Here is a 20,313-nt window from a genome sequence, read left to right as displayed (position 1 = left end):
AATTTGCCTTTCCCCAATTTAGAACTTTTACTCCTGTTTTATCTTTGTCCTTTTCCATGATTATGCTAAACCTAACTGTACTATGATCACTATCTCCAAAATGGTCACCCACTGCTACTTCATCCACTTGCCCAGCCTCATTACCGAAGACTAAATCTAGAATTGCACCCCCTCCCGTTGCGCTTGTTACATGCTGGCTAAAAAAGTTCTCTTGAATGCAGTATAAGAATTTTGTATCCTTCACACTGTTTGTATGTTGGACAACCCTGATCTAGAAGGACAAGGGCAGCAGATGCATGGGAGAAGGGCCTGTTTCTGTGCTGTAAAACTCTATGACTCTAACACCACCTGCAAGTTACTTTTTTTATATTTCCAAAATATACTTTATTCATAAAAATCTGTAAAAAAAAAATACATTATCAAACAGTTTCAAACAGCACCAAGTCAAAAAATACAAACAGTGCCAGGGAGATCAGTTTCCTTCAATACAATCATGAGTTGCCTCACAACCCTTCCATTTCATTTGTCATGCCATATACATTTTTACATTTTACAGCAAATGAAAATTTTCCCAATACAGTTCGAGGGGTTTCCCATGGATCCAGCCCCTCAGTTCAGCTTGGTGGGGGGACCTTACACAGTGGTCTTTCCCCATTGAGCTTTTGCTGCGGCTGCCCCAAGCTTTAGTGCGTCCCTCAGCACGTAGTCCTGGACCTTGGAATGTACCAGTCTGCAACATTCGGTCGTGGACAACTCTTTGCGCTGGAAGACCAGCAAGTTTCGGGCAGACCAAAGGGCATCTTTCCCCGAATTGATAGTCCTCCAGCAGCAGTTGATGTTTGCCTCGGTGTGCATCCCTGGGAACAGCCCGGAGAGCACAGACTCCTGTGTTACAGAGCTGCTTGGGATGAACCGCGACAAAAATCACTGCATCTCTTTCCACACCTGCTTTGCAAAGACACATTCCAGGAGGAGGTGGGCAACCGTCTCTTCCCCACCACAGCCACCGCGGGGGCATTGTGCGGAGGGGGTGAGACTTCGGGCGTGCAGGAAGGAGCTGACGGGCAGGACCCTTCTCACCACCAGCCAAGCTACATCTTGCTGCTTGTTTGAAAGTTCTGGTGATGAGGCATTCCACCAAATGACTTTGGCGGTCTGCTCGGGGAACCATCCGACAGGATCCACTGTCTCCTTTTCCCGTAGGGCCTTGAGGACATTCCGTGCAGACCACTGCCTGATGGATCGGTGGTCAAAGGTGTTTTCCCGCAGAAACTGCTCCACGAAGGATAGGTGGTACGGCACAGTCCAACTGGATGGAGCATTCTGCGGCAATGTGACCAGGCCCATCCTTTGCAACACCAGGGACAGATAGAACCTCAGCACGTAGTGACACTTGGAGTTAGCGTACTGGAGGTCTACACACAGCTTGATGCAGCCGCACACGAAGGTGGTCATCAGGATGAGGGCCACGTTGGGTACATTTTTCCCGCCCTTATCCAGAGGTTTGAACATCGTGTCCCTCCGGACCCGGTCCATTTTGGATCCCCAGATGAAGCGGAAAATGGCTCGGGTGACCGCCACAGCGCAGGAGTGGGGTATGGGCCAGACCTGCGCCACGTACAGCAACAACGTGAGCGCCTCGCACCTGATGACCAGGTTCTTACCCACAATGGAGAGAGATCGCTGCCCCCACATGCTCAGCTTGTGTTGTACCTTGGCTACTCGCTCCTCCCAGGTTTTGGTGCACGCTCCGGCCCTTCCGAACCATATCCCCAGCACCTTCAGGTAGTCTGACCTGACGGTGAAGGGGACAAAGGATTGGTCAGCCCAGTTCCCAAAGAACATGGTTTCACTCTTGCCGTGCTTAACTTTGGCTCCCGAGGCTAGTTCAAACTGGTCGCAGATGCTCATCAGTCTGCGCACAGACAGCGGATCCGAGCAGAAGACGGCAACGTCATCCATGTACAGGGAGGTTTTAACCTGAGTGCCTCCACTGCCTGGGATTGTCACCCCTCTTATGCCCGCATCCTTCCTAATAGACTCAGCAAAGGGTTCAATACAGCAAACAAACAAGACAGGGGAGAGAGGACAGCCCTGTCTGACTCCAGATTGGATTGGGAAACTTTCTGATTCCCACCCATTGATTGAGACTGCGCTACTGATGTTTGTGTAGAGCAGTTGGATCCAATTGTAGATTCCCTCCCCAAACTCCATTTTGGAAAGCACATTCATCATGTAGGTGTGCGATATCCTGTCAAAAGCCTTCTCCTGGTCTAGGCTTATGAGGCAGGTGTCCACCCTCCTGTCCCGTACATAGGCGATCGTATCCCTGAGTAGCGCGAGGCTATCGGAGATCTTCCTGCCGGGTACAGTAGAGGTCTGATCAGCGTGGATCACCGACTCCAGAGCAGACTTGACTCTAGTGGTTATGACTTTGGACAGAATCTTGTAGCCAACATTAAGCAGTGAGATGGGCCGCCAATTTCTGATTTCTGCCCTCTCCCCCTTCCGCTTGTAGATGAGGGTGATGATGCCTTTCCTCATGGATTCTGACATGCTGCCGGCCAGGAGCATACTCTCGTATACTTCCAGCAGGTCCGGGCCGACCCAGTCCCACAGAACTGAATACAACTCAACCGGTAAGCCGTCGCTTCCGGGAGTTTTACTCGTCTTGAAGGACTCGACGGCCTTTGTCAGCTTGTCCAGAGTTAGCGGCTTGTCCAGTCTCTCCCTCATGCTGTCATCTAAGACCTCTGTGATAGATGACAGGAAGGACTGGGAGGCTCTGCTGTCTGTGGGCTTCGCGTCATACAGCCCAGCATAAAAGGATTTGCTGATCCTTAGTATGTCGGACTGCGAAGACGTCACCGAGCCATCCTCTTCCTTCAGGCTGCTTCCTTTTGGAAGAAGTAACGCGAGCATGTCTCATCCTGCTTGTTGGAGCGGACTCTGGACCAGAAGATGATCTTGGAGGCCTCCGTGGTGAAGAGCGATGCCGGCTCGTCACCTCTTGGAGGTCCTCCTTGACCTCGACCCCCATCGACTGCAGCCGGAGCAGATTTTGCATACTTTTCTGGAGTCGGGACATTTCCCTCTGTCTCTCTCTTGCCCTCTTAACCCCTTTGCGGATAAAGAACCGCTTGATGTTCTCCTTGATCGCTTCCCACCAGTGAATTGGAGACTCAAAGAAGGGTTTCACAGTCCTCCAACCTTTGTAATCCCTTTTGAGTTCCTCAACGTTCTCTGGGGTTAGCAGTGTAGCATTGAGCTTCCACGTCCCCCTGCCAACCCGCTGGTCATCCTGTAAGTGACAGTCGGCCAGTAAGAGGCAGTGGTCGGAGAAGAACACCGGCTTGACGTCGGTGGATCTGACCGTGACAGCACGGGACACAAACAGGAAATCAATCCTGGAACGGACAGACCCGTCCGATCTTGACCATGTGTATCTGCGCTGCACTTCGTCTGCAGGTTTGCTGAAGACGTCGTACAATTTGGCATCTTTAACTGTTTCTATTAGGAATCTGGACGTAGAGCCCAGTTTGCTGTCGTCTCTGCCGGATCGTCCAGCTGCATCGATGATGCAGTTGAAGTCACCACCTAGAATGACCGGCCTGGACGTCACCAGCAGCAGTGGGAGCTGCTGGAAGACGGTCAGCCGCTCGCTGCATTGAACCGGGGCGTACACGTTGATCAACCGGAGTGGAGCGTTGTTGTACATTACGTCTGCTACGAGGAGGCGACCGCCCACCACCTCCTTAACTTCGGAGATGGTGAAGTTACCTCCCCGCAGCAGAATACCCAGGCCGGAGGAACGGCAATCATTACCCCCTGACCAGATCGATGGCCCGTGGGACCACCATCGCGACCACTGCCTGTAGGTGCTGAGGTGTGGTATTCCACACTCCTGCAGAAACAGTAGGTCGGCTTTGACCTTGGCGAGGTAATCCAAGGTTGAAACACATCGCGTAGTAGATTTAATGCTACGCACATTAATGGAAGCAATCCTTACACCCATTTTTTTAAAGTTAGTTGTTTCTTCCCATACCATTTGTCCTTGCTAGTCCCAGTCCTTCGAGATGTTCCTGCATACCCATTGTGTGCGCAAGTTGTTTCACATTTGTTGGGCTCAGAAACTCCTCCTGGTTTTTCATGCAGGGTTTGTTCCGCTGCGGTGACATCGGGGGGGTGGGGGGGGGGGGGGGGTGGGTGTCTTGCAGGCAGCAAGGATTGGGTTGTCCTCTGCTGTTCCCCTCTGTTCCTCCTCGAAAATATCACTGCTCCCAGCTTCCCGGAGCTGGGATGCGCTGGCCATGTCATTCGGTGTGGCGCTTTGGGGTTGGGACATGCTGCGCCCATTACAGCTTCCAGTGGCTGGGGGCTGGGGGGCTTTATCTTCCAGCTCCTTTAAGTTCTGCTGCCTCTTTTGAAGGGGCCGTCGTTCCAGCACTTCCTCGTCCAATGAGGAGGAGCTGCTGTGGTCTGTCTCAGACGGTAACCTCCTCTTGCCACTGGTTTTGGTGGTGGCCTGTTCCGCTTTTGGAGGTCTTTTCTTTGTGGTTCTCCTTTGTACCACTTGCCACTGACCTGTTTGTCCATCTGTTGCCTCCTCCTCCATTGATGCTGTCTGTGGAGGAGGGGTTTCCGGGCGCAGGGTAGGTGCTGGGTCACTGGTTTCAGCTGCCTCCCCTTTCTTCTCCTTCTGAGGGATACTTTCCTCGCTGCAGAGAAGGTTGCTTGTCTCCTTTCGAGCATCGGACGTCTTCGTCGTACCTTCTGCCGGCCTTTCCTTGGACCTTGCCGCCTGAGCATAACTGAGGCAGCGTTTGGGGCAGGTTTTGTAGAGGTGGCCTGCCGCACCGCACAAGTTGCAACACTTAGTCTGCTTACAGTCCTTGGTCTGATGGCCTTCCTCCTTGCAGTTCTTGCAGACAACCATGGTGCAGTTAGCTGCCACGTGACCAGATTTGCCACAGGTGCGACAAACTCTGGGCTACCCCACGTAGACCAAGAAGCCTCGACTTCCCCCGATAGCGAAGCTGGAGGGAGGGTGGATAATGGATCCACTGGCATCGACCTTCAAGGTCATCTTGACCTGCCACTTGCTGGTCCAAATCCCAAAGGGATCCTTGACATCAGTTCTGCTGCCGGCCACCTCGACGTACCTGGCGAGAAAGGTGAGTACATCCACCACCGGAACATGGGGGTTGTAGAGGTGAATCGTCACCACCCGGTCCCGTTGTGACGGAAGCGTGAAGAGCGGCTCCGCTGTGAGGATCGACAGTGGCGCCCGGTCCCCTTTCTCCTTGAACGCGTTAAGAACTTGATGCATCCCGCCACATTCTTGAATGTCACATCGAAATATCCACTGCTGGGGAAATCCTGCAGGCAGAAGATGTCCGTAGCTTGAAATCCACAGCAATCGATGAGGATTTTCTTGACGAAGAAGGTGCGATCGATCGGTGCATCTCCTTCCTTGTCCTTCACGACCACCCGAACGTGTTCCGCACTCCCTGGCCTGAAACTCGAAGATTGGTAATAGCCATTTTACTTAAAGCCTACCCAGGATCAAAAGCCAATGATCATAGTCTCTTCGTTGCCAAGTAAGCACTGATAAGAACAGATACTACACTTGATCTTAGCCAAAAGGCCGAGAAGCAATCACCACCTGCAAGTTACCCTCCAAGCCACACACCATCTGATTTGGAACTATATCACCGTTCCTTCCCTGTTGCTGGGTCAAAATCTTGAAACTCCCTTCGTAACAGCACTGTGGGAGAACCCACATCAGATGGACTGCAGCAGTTCAAGAAAGCGGCTCACCACCACCTTCTCAAGGTCAATTAGGGATGAACAATAAATGCTGGCCTTGCCAGCAATGCTCACGTCCAATGAAAGAAATAAAAAAATGTCAGGCAGTATCTGTTTTAGGTCGATGACCTTTCATCACTGGTGTGGGGCGGGGTTAGCAGGAAAGGGGTGGAGTTTGCAGGTGGGGCGGGGGCTATCAGGAAAGGGGCGGGGTTTGCGGGATGGGGATAACAAGAAAGGGGCGGAGTTTGCAGGATGGGGCGGGGTTAGCAGGAAAGGGGCGGGGTTTGCGGGACGGGCATCGCAAGAAAGGGGCGGAGTTTGCAGGACGGGGCGGGGTTAGCAGGACGGGGTTGGTGTTGGTAGGACGGGGGCGGTGTTGGTAGGACGGGGGCGGGGGCAAGTTGGTTGCTTTGCTGGTTCCGCTTTGAGTGGTGTATGTTTCGATGCGATGGCCGCTGGTTGTGTTCACCTGTCTGGAGCTCTTTGCTCGCAGTTTCTGGCCTCGGTCGATACGCTGTTGTTTGATTGTGATGGGGTGTTGTGGAAAGGGGACAGTCCGATCCCCGGGGCCGCGCAACTGATTAACCGGCTTCAGGAGTGTGGGAAGCGGGTTTTCTTCCTGACCAACAACAGCAGCAAGAGCCGGCAGATGTACGGGGACAAGCTGCGGAGCCTAGGCTTCCAGGCGCGGCCTGAACAGGTCTTTGGCACCGCGCCCTGCGCCGCACTCTACCTGCAACAGGAGGCCAAGCTCCGAGGCTTGGTCTACCTGATCGGCGGCGCGGCCCTCCGCGGGGAGTTGCAGGCCCAGGGCATCGCTTGCTCTGGCTGTGGCCCCGGCCCCGAACTCACCCCCGGGCCTGGGCCCGTGCAGGTTTGGGCGGCCGAGCCCCTCGATCCCGCTGTGGGCGCCGTGCTGATCGGCTTCGACGAACATTTCACTTATATGAAGCTGTGCCGGGCCGCCCGCTACCTGCGGGATCCAGCCTGCATCTTCCTGGCCACAAATACCGACACCCTGCTCCCGCTGGAGGGGGGCGGGATCCCAGGTGAGAACTGACAGAGAGAGAGAAACATTGAAAAGATCGGTTACTGGCGGATAGGGGATGGAGGGGATGATCCGAGTTAACGTTTGGTGAAGTATTGCACAGGGGTCCTGGTTTCCAGTGAGTGAATAAGTCAAATTCTGTTGTTGCACAAAATATATTGACTGATATTTTGGGGATTGTATTCCATTGGATTGTATAATTTGTTGCATTTGATCCTGAATCTGAAACAGTGACATAGAATGAACAGAAAAGTTGCTGTATGCTCCAGTCAGTGAACTGGTGAACCAAGATAAAGAGACTGACACCACTGTTAAGAGCATCTGTGTGTCTTGAACTGGCAAGTTCATCATTGTGCTCTAAGACCAAGCTTAGGCCCATGCTTGGTTAGTGTTTGTCTGGCCAGGGCTTAATTTGTGCCCAGTTACAATGTCCCTGTTAGTCACAGCTTGTTTGGTTACCATGTTTACTGTACTTACGTTTATAAAATAGTTGAGCTTGGGACTATAGATGGATATCCTGTGAAACTGACAGGCATGAAAGGACCAACTGGTCGATCAAGTCTGCCCACACTCATGATGGTTGGAACATGGTGATTAGATACTTTCCACCTCACTACCCCTGAAGTCCTGTAGTCTTTTGGGTGAGATTTAAAAAAACAAAAACAAAGGGCCAGTAAGGAAAAAAGAAAAACACACCTGCAGTAAGTGTCTGCAGTTCAAGGAGCTTTGGCTCAGAGTCTATGAACTGGAGGCCAAGCTACAGACACTGCAAGGCATTAGGAAGGGGGAAAGTTACCTGAACACTTTGTTCCACAATGCGGTCACACCCCTTAGGTAGGGTCTTCTGATTTGGTCAATGGTTAGGGACAGGAGGGTGTGACTGTGAGTGAGGCAGGTCAGGGGATCGAGAAGGTCGATGTGGGGGACTCTCAGCCCTTGTCCAACAGGCTCGAGGTTCTTGCACTTGTATGGATGAGAGCGGGGGCTCCAAGGTGGATGAGCAAACTGATCATGGCACCATGGTACAGGAAGCCACTCAAGCAAGGGGAGTAAATAGGAATGTTGTGGTAGAGGGGGACAGTATAGTCAGGAGGATAGACGCAGTTCTTTGTAGCTGAGAGCGAGAGTCCAGAAGGCGCTGTCAGATTCGGGACATCTGCTCTGGGCTGGAGAGGCACTTGCAGTGGGGTGGGGTGGGGTTGTGTAGGATCCGGTTGCCATGGTCCACATGGGTACCAATGACATTGATAGGACTAGAAAAGAGGTCCTGCTTGAGGAATATGAGTATCTAGGGACTAAATTGAAAAGCAGAACCTCAAAGGTAATCCAGAGCCATGAGCAAATTGGGGGGCATTGGGTAAATAAGACTAGAGAGATGAATGTGTAACTCCCAGACTGGTGTGGCAGAAATTGGTTTTGATTCATGGGGCACTGGCACCAGTACTGGGGAAAATTGGAGCTTTACCATTGGGACGGTCTTCACCTGAACCCTGCTGGAACCAGTGTTCTGGTTAGTCGTATAACTAGGGCAGTAGAGAAGGCTTTAAACTAAATAGTGGGGGGAAGGAATCATGTGAGGGGAGATGTGGTAAATTAAAGGGAAACAAGGTAAATAGCAGGGTAGTGAATTGGGTAATGATAACCAGAGTATGGTAGGAAAGGACAGAGCTTGCAAATGCAAGAGTACACCAGCAGATAAGGCCAGAGATTGCAAAAATGGTAAAAAGACAGAGTTAAAGGCTCTGATTCTGTGCGCAGCATTCATAACAAAATGGATGAATTGTTAGCATAGACAAAAATAAATATGTATGACATGGCCATTACGGAGACATGGTTGCAAGGTGACCAAGGCTGGGACCTGAATATTAAAGGGTATTTGACATTTTGGAAAGACAGGAAGCTAGGAAAAGATGGTTGGGTAGCTCTGTTAATTAAGGATGACATTAGTACAATAGTGAGAAATGACCTTAGCTCAATAGTGAGAGATGACCTTAGCTCAAAAGAGCAAGATGTAGAATCAATTTGGGTGGAGATAATAGGAAAGGTAAGAAGAGGTCACTTGCAGGAGTAGTTTATAGGCTCCCTAACAGTAGTTATACTGTAGGACAGAGTAATGTGCAATGAGATAGAATTAATCAGTAACCTCGTAGTAAAGGCACTTCTAGGTGACAGCGATCATAACATAATAGAATTTCACGTTCAGTTTGAAGGTGAGAAGTGTTGGGCCTAAGACTAGTGTTTTAAACCTAAATAAAGATAATTATAAGGGTATGAAGACTGAAGTGAAATGGAAAACTAGGTTAAAAGGGAAGACGGTAGAGATGCTGTGGCAGACTTTTTAAAGGAGATATTTAATAACACTCAGCAAAGATTTATCCCAGTGAGAAAAACTTTGAGAACTATGCATTATCCATGGCTAAATAAAGAAGTTAAGGATAGTATCAAATTGAATGCAACACTGCATAATTCTGCAAAGATTAGTGGCAAGTCAGAAGACTGGACTGATTTGAAGAACCAGCAAAGGATGATTTAAAAGATAAAGAGGAAGAAATTAGAGTATGAGAGAAAGCTAGCTAGAAATATAAAAGCAGCAAGAGTTTCTGCAAGTATTTAAAAAGGAAAACCGTAACTAAAGCTAGTGTTGGTTCTCCAGAGAGAGTGAGTTTGGGGAATTAACGGAAAACAAGGAGATGGCGGGAACGTTAAACAGGTATTTTATGTCTGTCTTCACTGTAAAAGACTAAGAAAACCTCCCCAAAGATACTTGAAAATCAAGAGGCGAAAGGGAGGAACTTAAAATAATTGCAATCACCAGGGAAAAGGTACTGGGAAAACCTAGACCTGAAGGCTGACAAGTCCCCAGAACCTGATGGCTTACATCCTAGGATCTTAAGAGAAGTGGCTACAGAAATAGGCTTTGGTTATAATCTTCCAAAATTCCTTAGATTCTGGAAGGGTCCCAGTGGATTGGAAAATCACAAATGTCACACCTTTTATTCGAGAAAGATTGGGAGACAGAAAGCAGGAAACTACAGGCAAGTTAGCCGAACATCTGTCATAGGGAAATTGCTAGAATCTATTATCAAGAAGTTTATAGCAGGGCACTTAGAAACTCGTAATGCAATCAGGCAGAGTCAACATGGTTTTGTGAAAGGGAAATCATGTTTGACTAAGTTATTAAGAGTTCTTTGAGGATGTAATAAACAATGTGGATAAAGGGGAATCTATCAATGTTGTAGACATGGATTTCCAAAAGGCATTTGATAAGGTGCCACAACAAAAATTACTACACAAAATAAGAGCGCATGGTGTAGGAGGTAATATTAGCATTCATAAAGGACTGGTTAGTTAACAGGAAGAAGAGAGCAATAGAGAAACATAGAAAATAGGAGCAGGAATAGGCCATTCAGCCCTTCGAGCCTGCTCCGCCATTCATTATGTTCATGGCTGATCATCCAACTCTGTAACCTGTTCCCGCTTTTCCCCCATATCCTTTGATTTCTTTTGCCCCAAGAGCTATATCTAACTCCTTCTTGAAAACATACAATGTTTTGGCCTCATAGCTTTTTGTGGTATGGAATTCCACAGGCTCACCACTCTCTGGGTGAAGAAATTTCTCCTCATCTCAGTCCTGAAATGTTTACCCTGTATTCTTATTCTATGACCCCTGGTTCTGGACTCCCCCACCATCGGGAACATCCTTCCTGCATCTACCCTGTCAAGTCCTGTTAGAATTTTACAGTGAGATCCCCCCTCACTCTTCTGAACTCTACCGAATATAATCCTAACCAACTCAATCTCTCCTCATACGTCAGTCCCGCCACCCCAGGAATCAGTCTGGTAAACCTTTGCTGCACTCCCTCTATAGCAAGAGCATCCTTCCTCGGATAAGGAGACCAAAACTGCACACAATATTCCAGGTGTGGCCTCACCAAGGCCCTGTATAATTGCAACAAGACATCCCTGCTCCTGTACTCGAATCCTCTCGCAATGAAAGCCAACATACCATTTGCCTTTTTGACCGCTTGTTGCACCTGCATGCTTACCTTCAGCGACTGGTGTACGAGAACACCCAGGTCTCGCTACATATTCCCCTCTCTCAGTTTATAGCCGTTCAGATAATCTGCCTTCCTGTTTTTGCTACCAAAGTGGATAACCTCACATTTATCCACATTATACTGCATCTGCCATGCATTAGCCCACTTGCTCAACTTGTCCAAATCACCCTGAAGCCTCTCTGCATCCTCCTCACAACTCACCCTTCCATCCAGTTTTGTGTCATCTGCAAATTTGGAGATATTACATTTAGTTCCCTCATCTAAATCATTAATATATATTGTGAATAGCTGGGATCCTAGCTAGGGATAAATAGGTCATTTTCGGGTTGGCAAGCTGTAACTAGTGGAGTGCCACAGGGATCAGTGCTGAGGTCTCAACTATTTACAATATATATCAATGACTTGGATGAAAGGACCGAATGTATGGTAGCTAAATTTGCCGATGACATCAACTTACGTAGGAAAGTCAGTTGTCAAGAGGAAGTCAAGAGTCTGCAAAGGGATCTAGATAGGTTAAGTGAGTGGGCAAAAATTTGACAGATGGAGTATAATGTGGGAAAATGTGAACTTGTCCACTTCGGCAGGAAGAATAGAAAAGCTGTATCCCATTTAAATGGAGAGAGATTGCAGAGCTCAGTGGTACAGAGGGTTCTGGTACATGAATCACGAAATGTTAGTATGCAGGTACAGCAAGTGATTAGGAAAGCAAATGGAATGTTTATTGCAAGGGGAATGGAATATAAAAGTAGGGAAGTTTTACTGCAGCTGTACGTGGTCTTGATGAGACCACATCTGGAGTACAGAGAATGAATTCATTCTGATAGCTGAGAGGAGAAGCTGATGCCGTGTGCATCTATCCCGCATGATGCCTTTAAACTACCATATTCAGGTCAGAACTTAGCCATTATTAAGCAAAGAATTAGTTAAATGAGCCAAGCAGACCCCATTAATAAGCCTCCTGCAGTGCAAACTGTTCATTATTTACAGCCTCGACCATAGAACCATTATGTTGGAAATGTGAATGTGGTGAGTATTTGCTAAGTGTGACAGTTTTATTCACGCCTATTCTGAAGATGGAGAGACAATCTTTTTCCATGGCAGTTTGAACCTCTGTTTTTATTAACCAACTACTTGTGTCCCCTAAAATCTTGTATTAAAACTGCAACCATCAACTGCAGCCCTTCCAGAGTTTATCCTCTTAACCACGGACTGGTGAGATACATGATTACAGTACCCTGACGCTAGCCTTTTTTTTTCTCTCTCTCTCTCTCTCTCCACAGGCACGGGCTGCTTGGTGAAAGCGGTCGAAGCAGCATCGAATCGCACCGCTCACATCATCGGCAAGCCCAGCACCTTTATGTTCGAGTGTATGGTGAAAGAGCATGGCATCGATCCGAGCAGGACAGTTATGGTGGGAGACCGGCTGGACACTGACATCCTCATGGGCTCAAACTGTGGCCTTCGCACCATCCTGACCCTGACTGGTGTTTCCACCCTGGAAGAGGCAAGGGCCCATCAGGAAAGTGACTCCACTGACTGCCACAAGCTGGTCCCCAGCTATTACGTGGAGAGTGTGGCTGACTTGCTCCCAGCACTTGATTGACAAAAGCAGGACATCCTGCTGATCTTATGAATGGATTTTAATTTATCCTGAGTTATCCTTTGTACTGTACAATCACTGTAATATTTTGAATACCTCTGAGTGCAATGATCAGTGTTAGATGCTCTTGTGTAAAGTTTATATTAAATGGTTGTCTGTGTAACAATCATGTTGTTTTTTCTTCTGAATGAAGCACAGTGCCACCTATGTTGGCAGCAATGTGACAGTGGGGGGGGGGGGGGGGGAGCATCTCTGTTAATGACACTGTCTGCTAGGGTGCAGTAATGCTGGTCTTTCTGTATCCTACAAGATACTTTTGGACAACATTGAATCAAAATAAAATGTTAGTGCTCTTCATTTGTAGTGCTGTGGAATTTGATCATTTCCAGAGGTGGAGTGTATTTTACAGTTGAAACATTGAATTGTAGAAATGACAGAATTGACCAAGGCTGTTTATCACGTTGTAGCAGTACTACATCATCAATGGAATATCACTACTGTCAGCTGAGTTCAGTAACTGACCTTCACCAGTTCTAAATGCAGTCAACCCTGAAACAGTAAACGGGAGCTGTAGTTCTGCTTCAATCTGCAGCTGGTGACCTCAGCCAAGATGATAAGAAATGGGCCTTGTTCCAAGGCTGGATGTTGCTGCCTGATCTCGGCTACATTTCTAAGGCAGTTCCTCACTTTACACAGCTCCCTATGGTTAATTACCCTAGGAAAGGTGTTCCACTAGTGGAAACAGTTTCTGTATATAGCTGCTTTGAAACACTGGGTAGGTCCAACTCTCTATTTATTTCTCCGTATTTATTTCATCAAAATTCTAAATGGGGCAAGTGATGCTTGTAGTAGTTTGTGCCTTTGCTCACTTTCAGAGTTAGTGTGACATTGACCTGATCTTGTGACATGGACTGAGGTCTGATTGGTCCTGAAATTCCAGAGCCATTGGACAGAATCTTAGTGCCTTAGTCTCTGGAGGAATGGTGGGTCCATTGCCGGGTCACAAACCCTGATTAGCGAACCTTCCAGTTGCCTTTTCCCAGGGCCACCTCTGGGTCTGCTGTTCAATTAGAGGCAGAGGGCGGGATGATGTGTCTGAAACAGCAATGAAGGATCTCCCCCCACCCCCCTGCCAGCAGCACTCTGTGCCAGCACTGTGTGGTGTGATTCACACAGTGAGAGGCAGAACTGAGGATGCATATGGATGGAAGACTTGGGACTACTGTGCTACCCTCCCCCCGCCCCCCCCCCAAACCCAAACCCCGGTTCACTGACGCATCCCTGAAAATAATGCTGGAAGCAGTTGACACGGAAAGAAGTCCTCTTTTCAGGGGACAGCAAGAAGAGGCCAGTCAACCTCATCAAAGTGGCTTGGCTTGAGGTTGCAGAGGAGATGAGTAGTTGTAGTGTGCTGTGGAGGTCTGGGATCCAGTGCCGCGAACGTGTCAATGATCTCCTGTGGTCTAGCAAGATGAGTACCATGCAACTGTCAGCTGGTAGCCATCGCTCATCTCCTTTGCAATCTTCCACACTGAGCCATACACTGCTGCCACACTCAATTATTTCTCTACATGTTCCTCCTCAAGTCTCCATCTCAGCAGACAACATTAACACTCATCTGTAAGCTGGTTCCCGATCCCACAGTCATCCCCTTCAAATGTCAACTCCATCCCTAGCAATCACTTTTACAGAACTAACTCTGGCTTTTCTCGTTGCAGGAGAAGAGAGCCAGCAACTGCTGGAAGAGGCAGAGAAGCAGGTGGAGCTCCATTCGTGGACATCTTAATAGCGATGGAGGAGGAGGTCCTGGAGAACAGCAGGGTGGCAGCATTTAACGCAGTTGACAATGGAGAGATGGGTGTGGCACAAAGACCTGGTGAAAGCATTAGATTTCATATTGCAAGGTGGCACTGAATTGTCACTCATGTTGAATTGATGTTGCCAGTGATCTGATCTGCATCTGATCTTCACATTGACCTGCACAATGTGAAGATGGAACCCTATTTCATCTACATGCAGCACCAATGTCTGTCTTTCATCCCACAAGTGCATTGCCGGAGCTGTACCAGGAGATGAGGGAGGAAACAATGGAGTCCTCAGAGGAGGAGTATCAGTCTGAGGAAGCACCTTCCCATGCCTCATGCGCACCCTTCTCCAGGGCGTATACACTCATCTGAGTGGGTCCTGTGTCAGTTCGAAAGAGTGGCACAAGGTGATGAACACTTCATGTGAGCAGGTGCTGCAGGCAGGACCCGTCAGAGAGCTCAGGATACCTCAAGTTTTGCTCCACTGGACACATGCTGAGCCTTGGGGGGTCATATGGGTACTAGTGGAGCAGCAAAGGGAAATGTGTGAGCATCTGTCAGAATTTCCAGAGGCAGTGCGCACCCTTACGCAGAAGATGGAAGAGTCCATTTCTACCATGAGTGCCATGATGTCTCAGGCATTTGCGCTCATGACCACTTCCACTGATAGACTGGGTAACCTCATGGAGAGGCATACCTGCAGGCCACCGAGTATATGATGGCCCACAACAATGGTATGCAACTGTGCAAAGCATTGATCTGCATTAATGGCAGAATGCCACACTCAACTGCAGCCAAGTGCTCTCCCATTCTTGGTTAGCAGGAAAGTGTAGGTGGGCCCCAAGAGGGAAGAGGAAGACGGGGATGATGGCAGCGAGAGTTCTTCTCAAGGCACCCCCAGATCACAGCCCTTGCCCTTGGCTTCTCTGACAAAGCTGCATACACTATGTCTTGCCCCCCATGACCCAGTCTACCCCTCTACAGATACAGGTTGGGCAGACTTTGGCAAGGCCCTCACGGGCTCCAAAACTCAGAGGACGTCTGCCACAGGCATCTCATGTCAGAGCAGGGGAACGAGCTCTGCTGAAGCCACAGGAATAGCATGACATAAAAGTAAAAGTAACAGACACGTAAACAGTCTTAGTTGCACACAGGGAGTCACCTGGGTGTTTATTACACAGTTACAGCCAAATGGATTATGTTTATTTCAATGAAGGCATGATTATGTGTGAACAGATAATTGTCATGGGGTCACTTGTGTTGATTACCACATTGAGCCTGGGCCGGTACATGCTGGAGAATGGGGATGAGGATTGATGAGGATGTAAGGCTCAGAAAGAATGTAATGGGTGGACACCTGTTTGTATCCAGCAAGTTTGTTGTTTGGTGATGGGTGGGGTGTAAGTTATCTTCCACAGGAGTTGTGATGGGACGAATGCAATGCTGTACTCAGCTGAAGTGTGCCTGGATGAGGGCATTGCGAACGTCATGGGCATGCAGGTCTATGGCTGCAGGCACCAATGGCATTTCAGGATGGTCCTGTGCCTCCTCCTCCTCCTCTGAGGATACCAGTGTTCTCCACCATCTTCTGGTGCCAGCTCCAATCCTTTCTGAAGTACCAAGTTGTGCAGGGCGCAGCACACCACTAGTATCCAGGATGCCCTTGCCGGGTCGTATTGAAGGGGACCTCCAAATTAGTCAAGGCACCAGAACCTCATTTTGAGCAAGCCAATGGTTTACTCTATCGTGACCCTGGTGGTAAGATGGCTCTGTTTGTACCTCTGCTGTGCCTCTGTGGTGGGGGTTCCTCACTAGTGTCAGAAGCCAGGTCTTGAGCAGGTACCCTCTATCGCCCAGGAACCATCTACTGAGGCTATCTGGTGGAGAGAAGAGCTCCAGCACATGAGACTGCCAAAGGATGAAAGCATCATGGAAGCTCCCTGGATACTGGCACACACTTGCAGTATCCTCTTGCGGTTGTCACATACCAACTGCACATTGAAGGAATGCAATTCGTTCAGATGGATAAAAATGCCTGGCTGCTCCAATGGCACCTTGATCACCACATGGATGCTGTGCACAACACCCTGGACTTGTGGAAGTCGGCAAGGGAGGGGAATCCGACAGCTCTCTGGGCTTGACACGCTACATCTGTTTAACGTAGTTGGATGCCCTTGCAAACAACCTAGCTGATGCAGTTGTGAGCTGCAGACTGAGAGCTTGTAAATATGTCCGCTGCTGCTCCCTGGAATGAACTGGGTGCATCGGAATTGGGGGTTGTGGTCAACATCCTGGGGGTCAGCATTGACCAGAAATGAAACTGGACCAGCCACATAATGATTGTGGCTACAAGAACAGGTCAAATGCTGGGAATTCTGGGGCGTGTAACTCACCTCCTATCTCCCCAATACCTGTCTACCATCTACAAGGAGTGTGATGGAATCCTCTCCACTTGCCTGGATGGGTGCAGCTCCAACAACACTCAAGAAGCTCGACACCATCCAGAACAAAGCAGCCCACTTGATTGGCTATTCATCCACCACCTTCAACATTCACTCCCTTCACTACTGATGCACAATGGCAGCAGCGTGCACCATCTAAAAGATGAATTGCAGCAACTCACCAAGGCACCTTCAACAGCACCTTCCAAACCCACAACCTTTACTACTTAGAAGGACAAGGGCAGCAGATGTATGGGAACACCACCACCTGCAAGTTCCCCTCCAAGCCACACACCATTCTGACTTGAAACTATCTTGCCATTCCTACACTGTCGCTGGGTCAAATCCTGGAACTCCAGTGTTGGTGTATCTAGACCCCAAGGACTGCAGCGGTTCAAGAAGGCAGCTCACCACCACATTCTCAAGGGCAATGTGGGTTGGGCAATAAAATGCTGGCCTAGCCAGCGATGCCCACATCCCATGAATAAGTAAAAAAAACCTTGACTGCCATGGGCAATGGTTCACCACCAGCTCCTATTGACCTTAAGTCTTCCTCCAAGAGGGTGCATAGGTCTGCGACCACCTGCCATGAGAGCCGCAGCCTTCAGAGGCACTGCAGCTCAGAGAGGTCAAGGAAGCTGACCCTTGGCCTATATACCCTGTGCTCAGGGTATTGCCTTCTTCTAGGTGCTGCCCTCTGGCCATCCCATCTGATCCATCCAGCTGCATGTGGCTGTGAAGAATGCTACAGCTGCTGCTGCTCCTCTTGGAGTTGCTTCCCCTGAAGCTATGGCTGCTGAGCTGAGGACACTGCACCTCCTCCTCGGTGGTCTAGCCAACTTCTGAATATTTGGAACCATTGACATTGTGCAATGTCACAGGCAATAAGGAAATTTGACCTTCAGAGGTGTGCAAGGCACTTAAACGATTTGGCACCAAGTTGCCGTCTCCACACAAAATCATTCAGTTAGCCTGAAGTAATGGCTCCTATCAGCACAAGCCTGTTAATGTAATAAAAACAAGAAATGCTGGAAATTCTCAGCAGGTCTGGCAACCTCTGTGGAGACAGAAGCAGAGTTAACATTTCAGGTCAGTGACCCTTCATCAAAACTCTTAATGTGACTGACCTCAGGCTTTCTGATTCCCTTTATGGTGTTGATAAGATGTCAATTTCAGACTCCAATCACTTCCCCTTGTGCGCTTCGCCTAGTTGCAGACACAGCCTGTGACCCGTGTGCTGTTGGGAAAGAGGCATTGCATCCTTCATGGCTTTTAATTGCATTTTTAAATGCCTCAGTTGGCTTCTCACCAGAGCCACAGGGGTTTCCTGCTGCACTCGCACCCCACTCCTGGGAAAGCCAGAAAGGGACGGGATCACATCAGGATCTCAACCCAATGTCATTTTCAGCAATTTTCGCACCTTGGCTGCTCCAAATCCCACCTCCAACGACTGGGAAAATTACACCCGTTGTGTTCCTCACTTGCTTCTTTTTCACTTCCTATGCTTGGTGTTATCTCTTATTCATTCTGTGTTCCCTTGCTGCCACCACACCTCATTCTAATTGGTCTGGAGATTGTTGAGTCAATCTTCTTTTTGTTGTGTTTATTCAATTTCCTCTCCCCGCCCCACAGCCCAGCCCAAAAGGTGTCGACACCATAGTTCCACAAGTGCTAGCTGTCCTTCAGTGGCTATTCCAATATATGGTTCGTGTAAGTGAGCTGTCAGCAGGCTACTCTACTATACAGACATCATAGCCAAGCCAAGTATCTCCTCCCTGATGCCTCTTGCACAGACTTTACAGCAAGGAGTTGGAACTTGAATAACACTCCACTTTCTGGCCCAACACTTTGAGGTCAATTACAGCAGGCACACCAATAACAGATTACTTCATCAACAACAACAACTTACATTGTTATAGCACTGGTAGCAGTAAATATACATCCCAACACACTCACAGAGGCAAAATTAGACAAACATCGATGATGTGCCACAGAAGGAGATGTTAGGAACAGTGACCATTGGCTTGGTCAGAGGTGGGTTTGAAGGAGTGCCTTAAAGGAGGAGATGCAGAAGGTTTATGGAGGGAATTCCAGAGCATGTGGCATAGACAGCTGAAGGCGTGGGCGAAAGGCGGGGTTAGAGGAATGCACATTTCTGGTGTTGTGGGTGGGATGAGGGGGGGTAGCGGTGTGGTTGTGAGGCTGAAGGAGATTACAGAGATGGGGAGGTGTAAGGCCATGAGGGATTTGAACATGATGATGAGGGAAAGGTTATGAGCAGCAGACTTTTGAACAAGATTAACTTTATGGAAGGCAGAGAATTGGGAGGCCAGGCAGGAGAGCATTGGAATAGTTGAGTCTGGAGGTAACAAAGGCATGGAGAGCAAGTCAGGGTGCTAATTTGATTGGACGGATGTCAAGTTATGAAAAGAAAGAACTTGTATTTGTATAATGTCTTTCAGAACCTCAGACTTCCCAAAATGCTTCACAGCCGGTGAAGTACTTTAAAGTCTAGTCACTATTGTAATGTAGGAATTATCCTAGAGTGCAGTCCACATGGGGTTGGTTCATTTCCACTTTTAGTCCCTCTGTCTTATTTGCCACATGTAACATCCTTATTATTTCTTCATCTTCCCTGGAAATTGCACCTGTGTTTTGGAAATTGAGCCCATGATTTTCTCTGTGAACATTGACACAAAGAAGCCATTTGGAAAGTAAATTGATATATACTTGAGAAGGAAAGATTTGTAGGGCTATGTGGAATGGGATTAATTGGATAACTCTTTCAAGTAACCATCACAGGCACAATGGGCCGAATGGCCTCGTTCTGTGCAGTATGATTCTAGAATATTGCCCCCTCCAACCCGGTCACTAATATCATGTCTTTAAATATCAATATCACCATTTGAATCCTTCTGGGCTCCCAACATTTCTTGAAAAAAAAAGTATATAACTCAAGAAAATTAAATATAAACTAAACAAGCAATCCTCGGGTGGATAAATAAGGTAACTGAACTACAAGAAAAATTAACCACACAAAGCTTGTAGTAAGAGGGGAGATCTCTGGGAGGAGTGTAGGAATTTACTGAAACTGATTTAAAGATATTAAAGGAGGTATAAAAGAGCCCAAGAGAGGAGGTGAACAAGAGATGTTAAACACAGTACTAAACAATCTTCCAGTATCACTAGACGAAAAGAGCAGTTAGAGAGGAAGTGAGAATTCTAAAAGATATGTGACATTGAATATGAAGAAACTAGTTATCAGAATTATTGTGACATTGAGCTGACCTTTGACACAAATTGTGACTCAGCTCAGAGCTGTTCTGTTTCTCACTTGCATCCTCTTTTTTGTTTTCTGTCACTTGATATTATTCTCTCCTCGTTCCTTTGCCGCATTCTGTCACTGCCATTCGTCTTATTCCTGCTGCATTACAGATTGTTAGTTTTCACTATTTTCTATTTTTCCCAAGTTTCGTCCCCCCCTCTCCCAAAGGTACGTATTGCAACGCCCCCTAGAGACACCAGAACATATATTAACTCCCCTCAGATA

At 48.2% G+C, this 20,313-nt stretch overlaps 1 protein-coding gene and 1 pseudogene across 1 annotated transcript; one reads left to right on the top strand and one right to left on the bottom strand.

Annotated features, from left to right (window-relative positions):
* Window positions 1–5,524: 5,524 nt before the first annotated feature.
* Window positions 5,525–5,659, bottom strand: LOC137383722 (U2 spliceosomal RNA; annotated as a pseudogene).
* Window positions 5,660–6,198: 539 nt separating this feature from the next.
* Window positions 6,199–12,683, top strand: pgp (phosphoglycolate phosphatase). The gene is made up of 2 exons (XM_068056834.1): window positions 6,199–6,860; window positions 12,198–12,683. The coding sequence occupies exons 1-2, from the start codon at window positions 6,260–6,262 to the stop codon at window positions 12,518–12,520; spliced, it is 924 nt and encodes a 307-aa protein (XP_067912935.1). The 5' UTR covers window positions 6,199–6,259; the 3' UTR covers window positions 12,521–12,683.
* The last annotated feature ends 7,630 nt before the right edge of the window (window positions 12,684–20,313 follow it).

Source organism: Heterodontus francisci, chromosome 24 (genome assembly GCF_036365525.1).
Source record: "Heterodontus francisci isolate sHetFra1 chromosome 24, sHetFra1.hap1, whole genome shotgun sequence".
NCBI classification, from domain to species: Eukaryota; Metazoa; Chordata; class Chondrichthyes; order Heterodontiformes; family Heterodontidae; genus Heterodontus; species Heterodontus francisci.
Note: the sequence above shows the minus strand (reverse complement) of the source record. Positions and strands in the feature narration are given on the sequence as shown.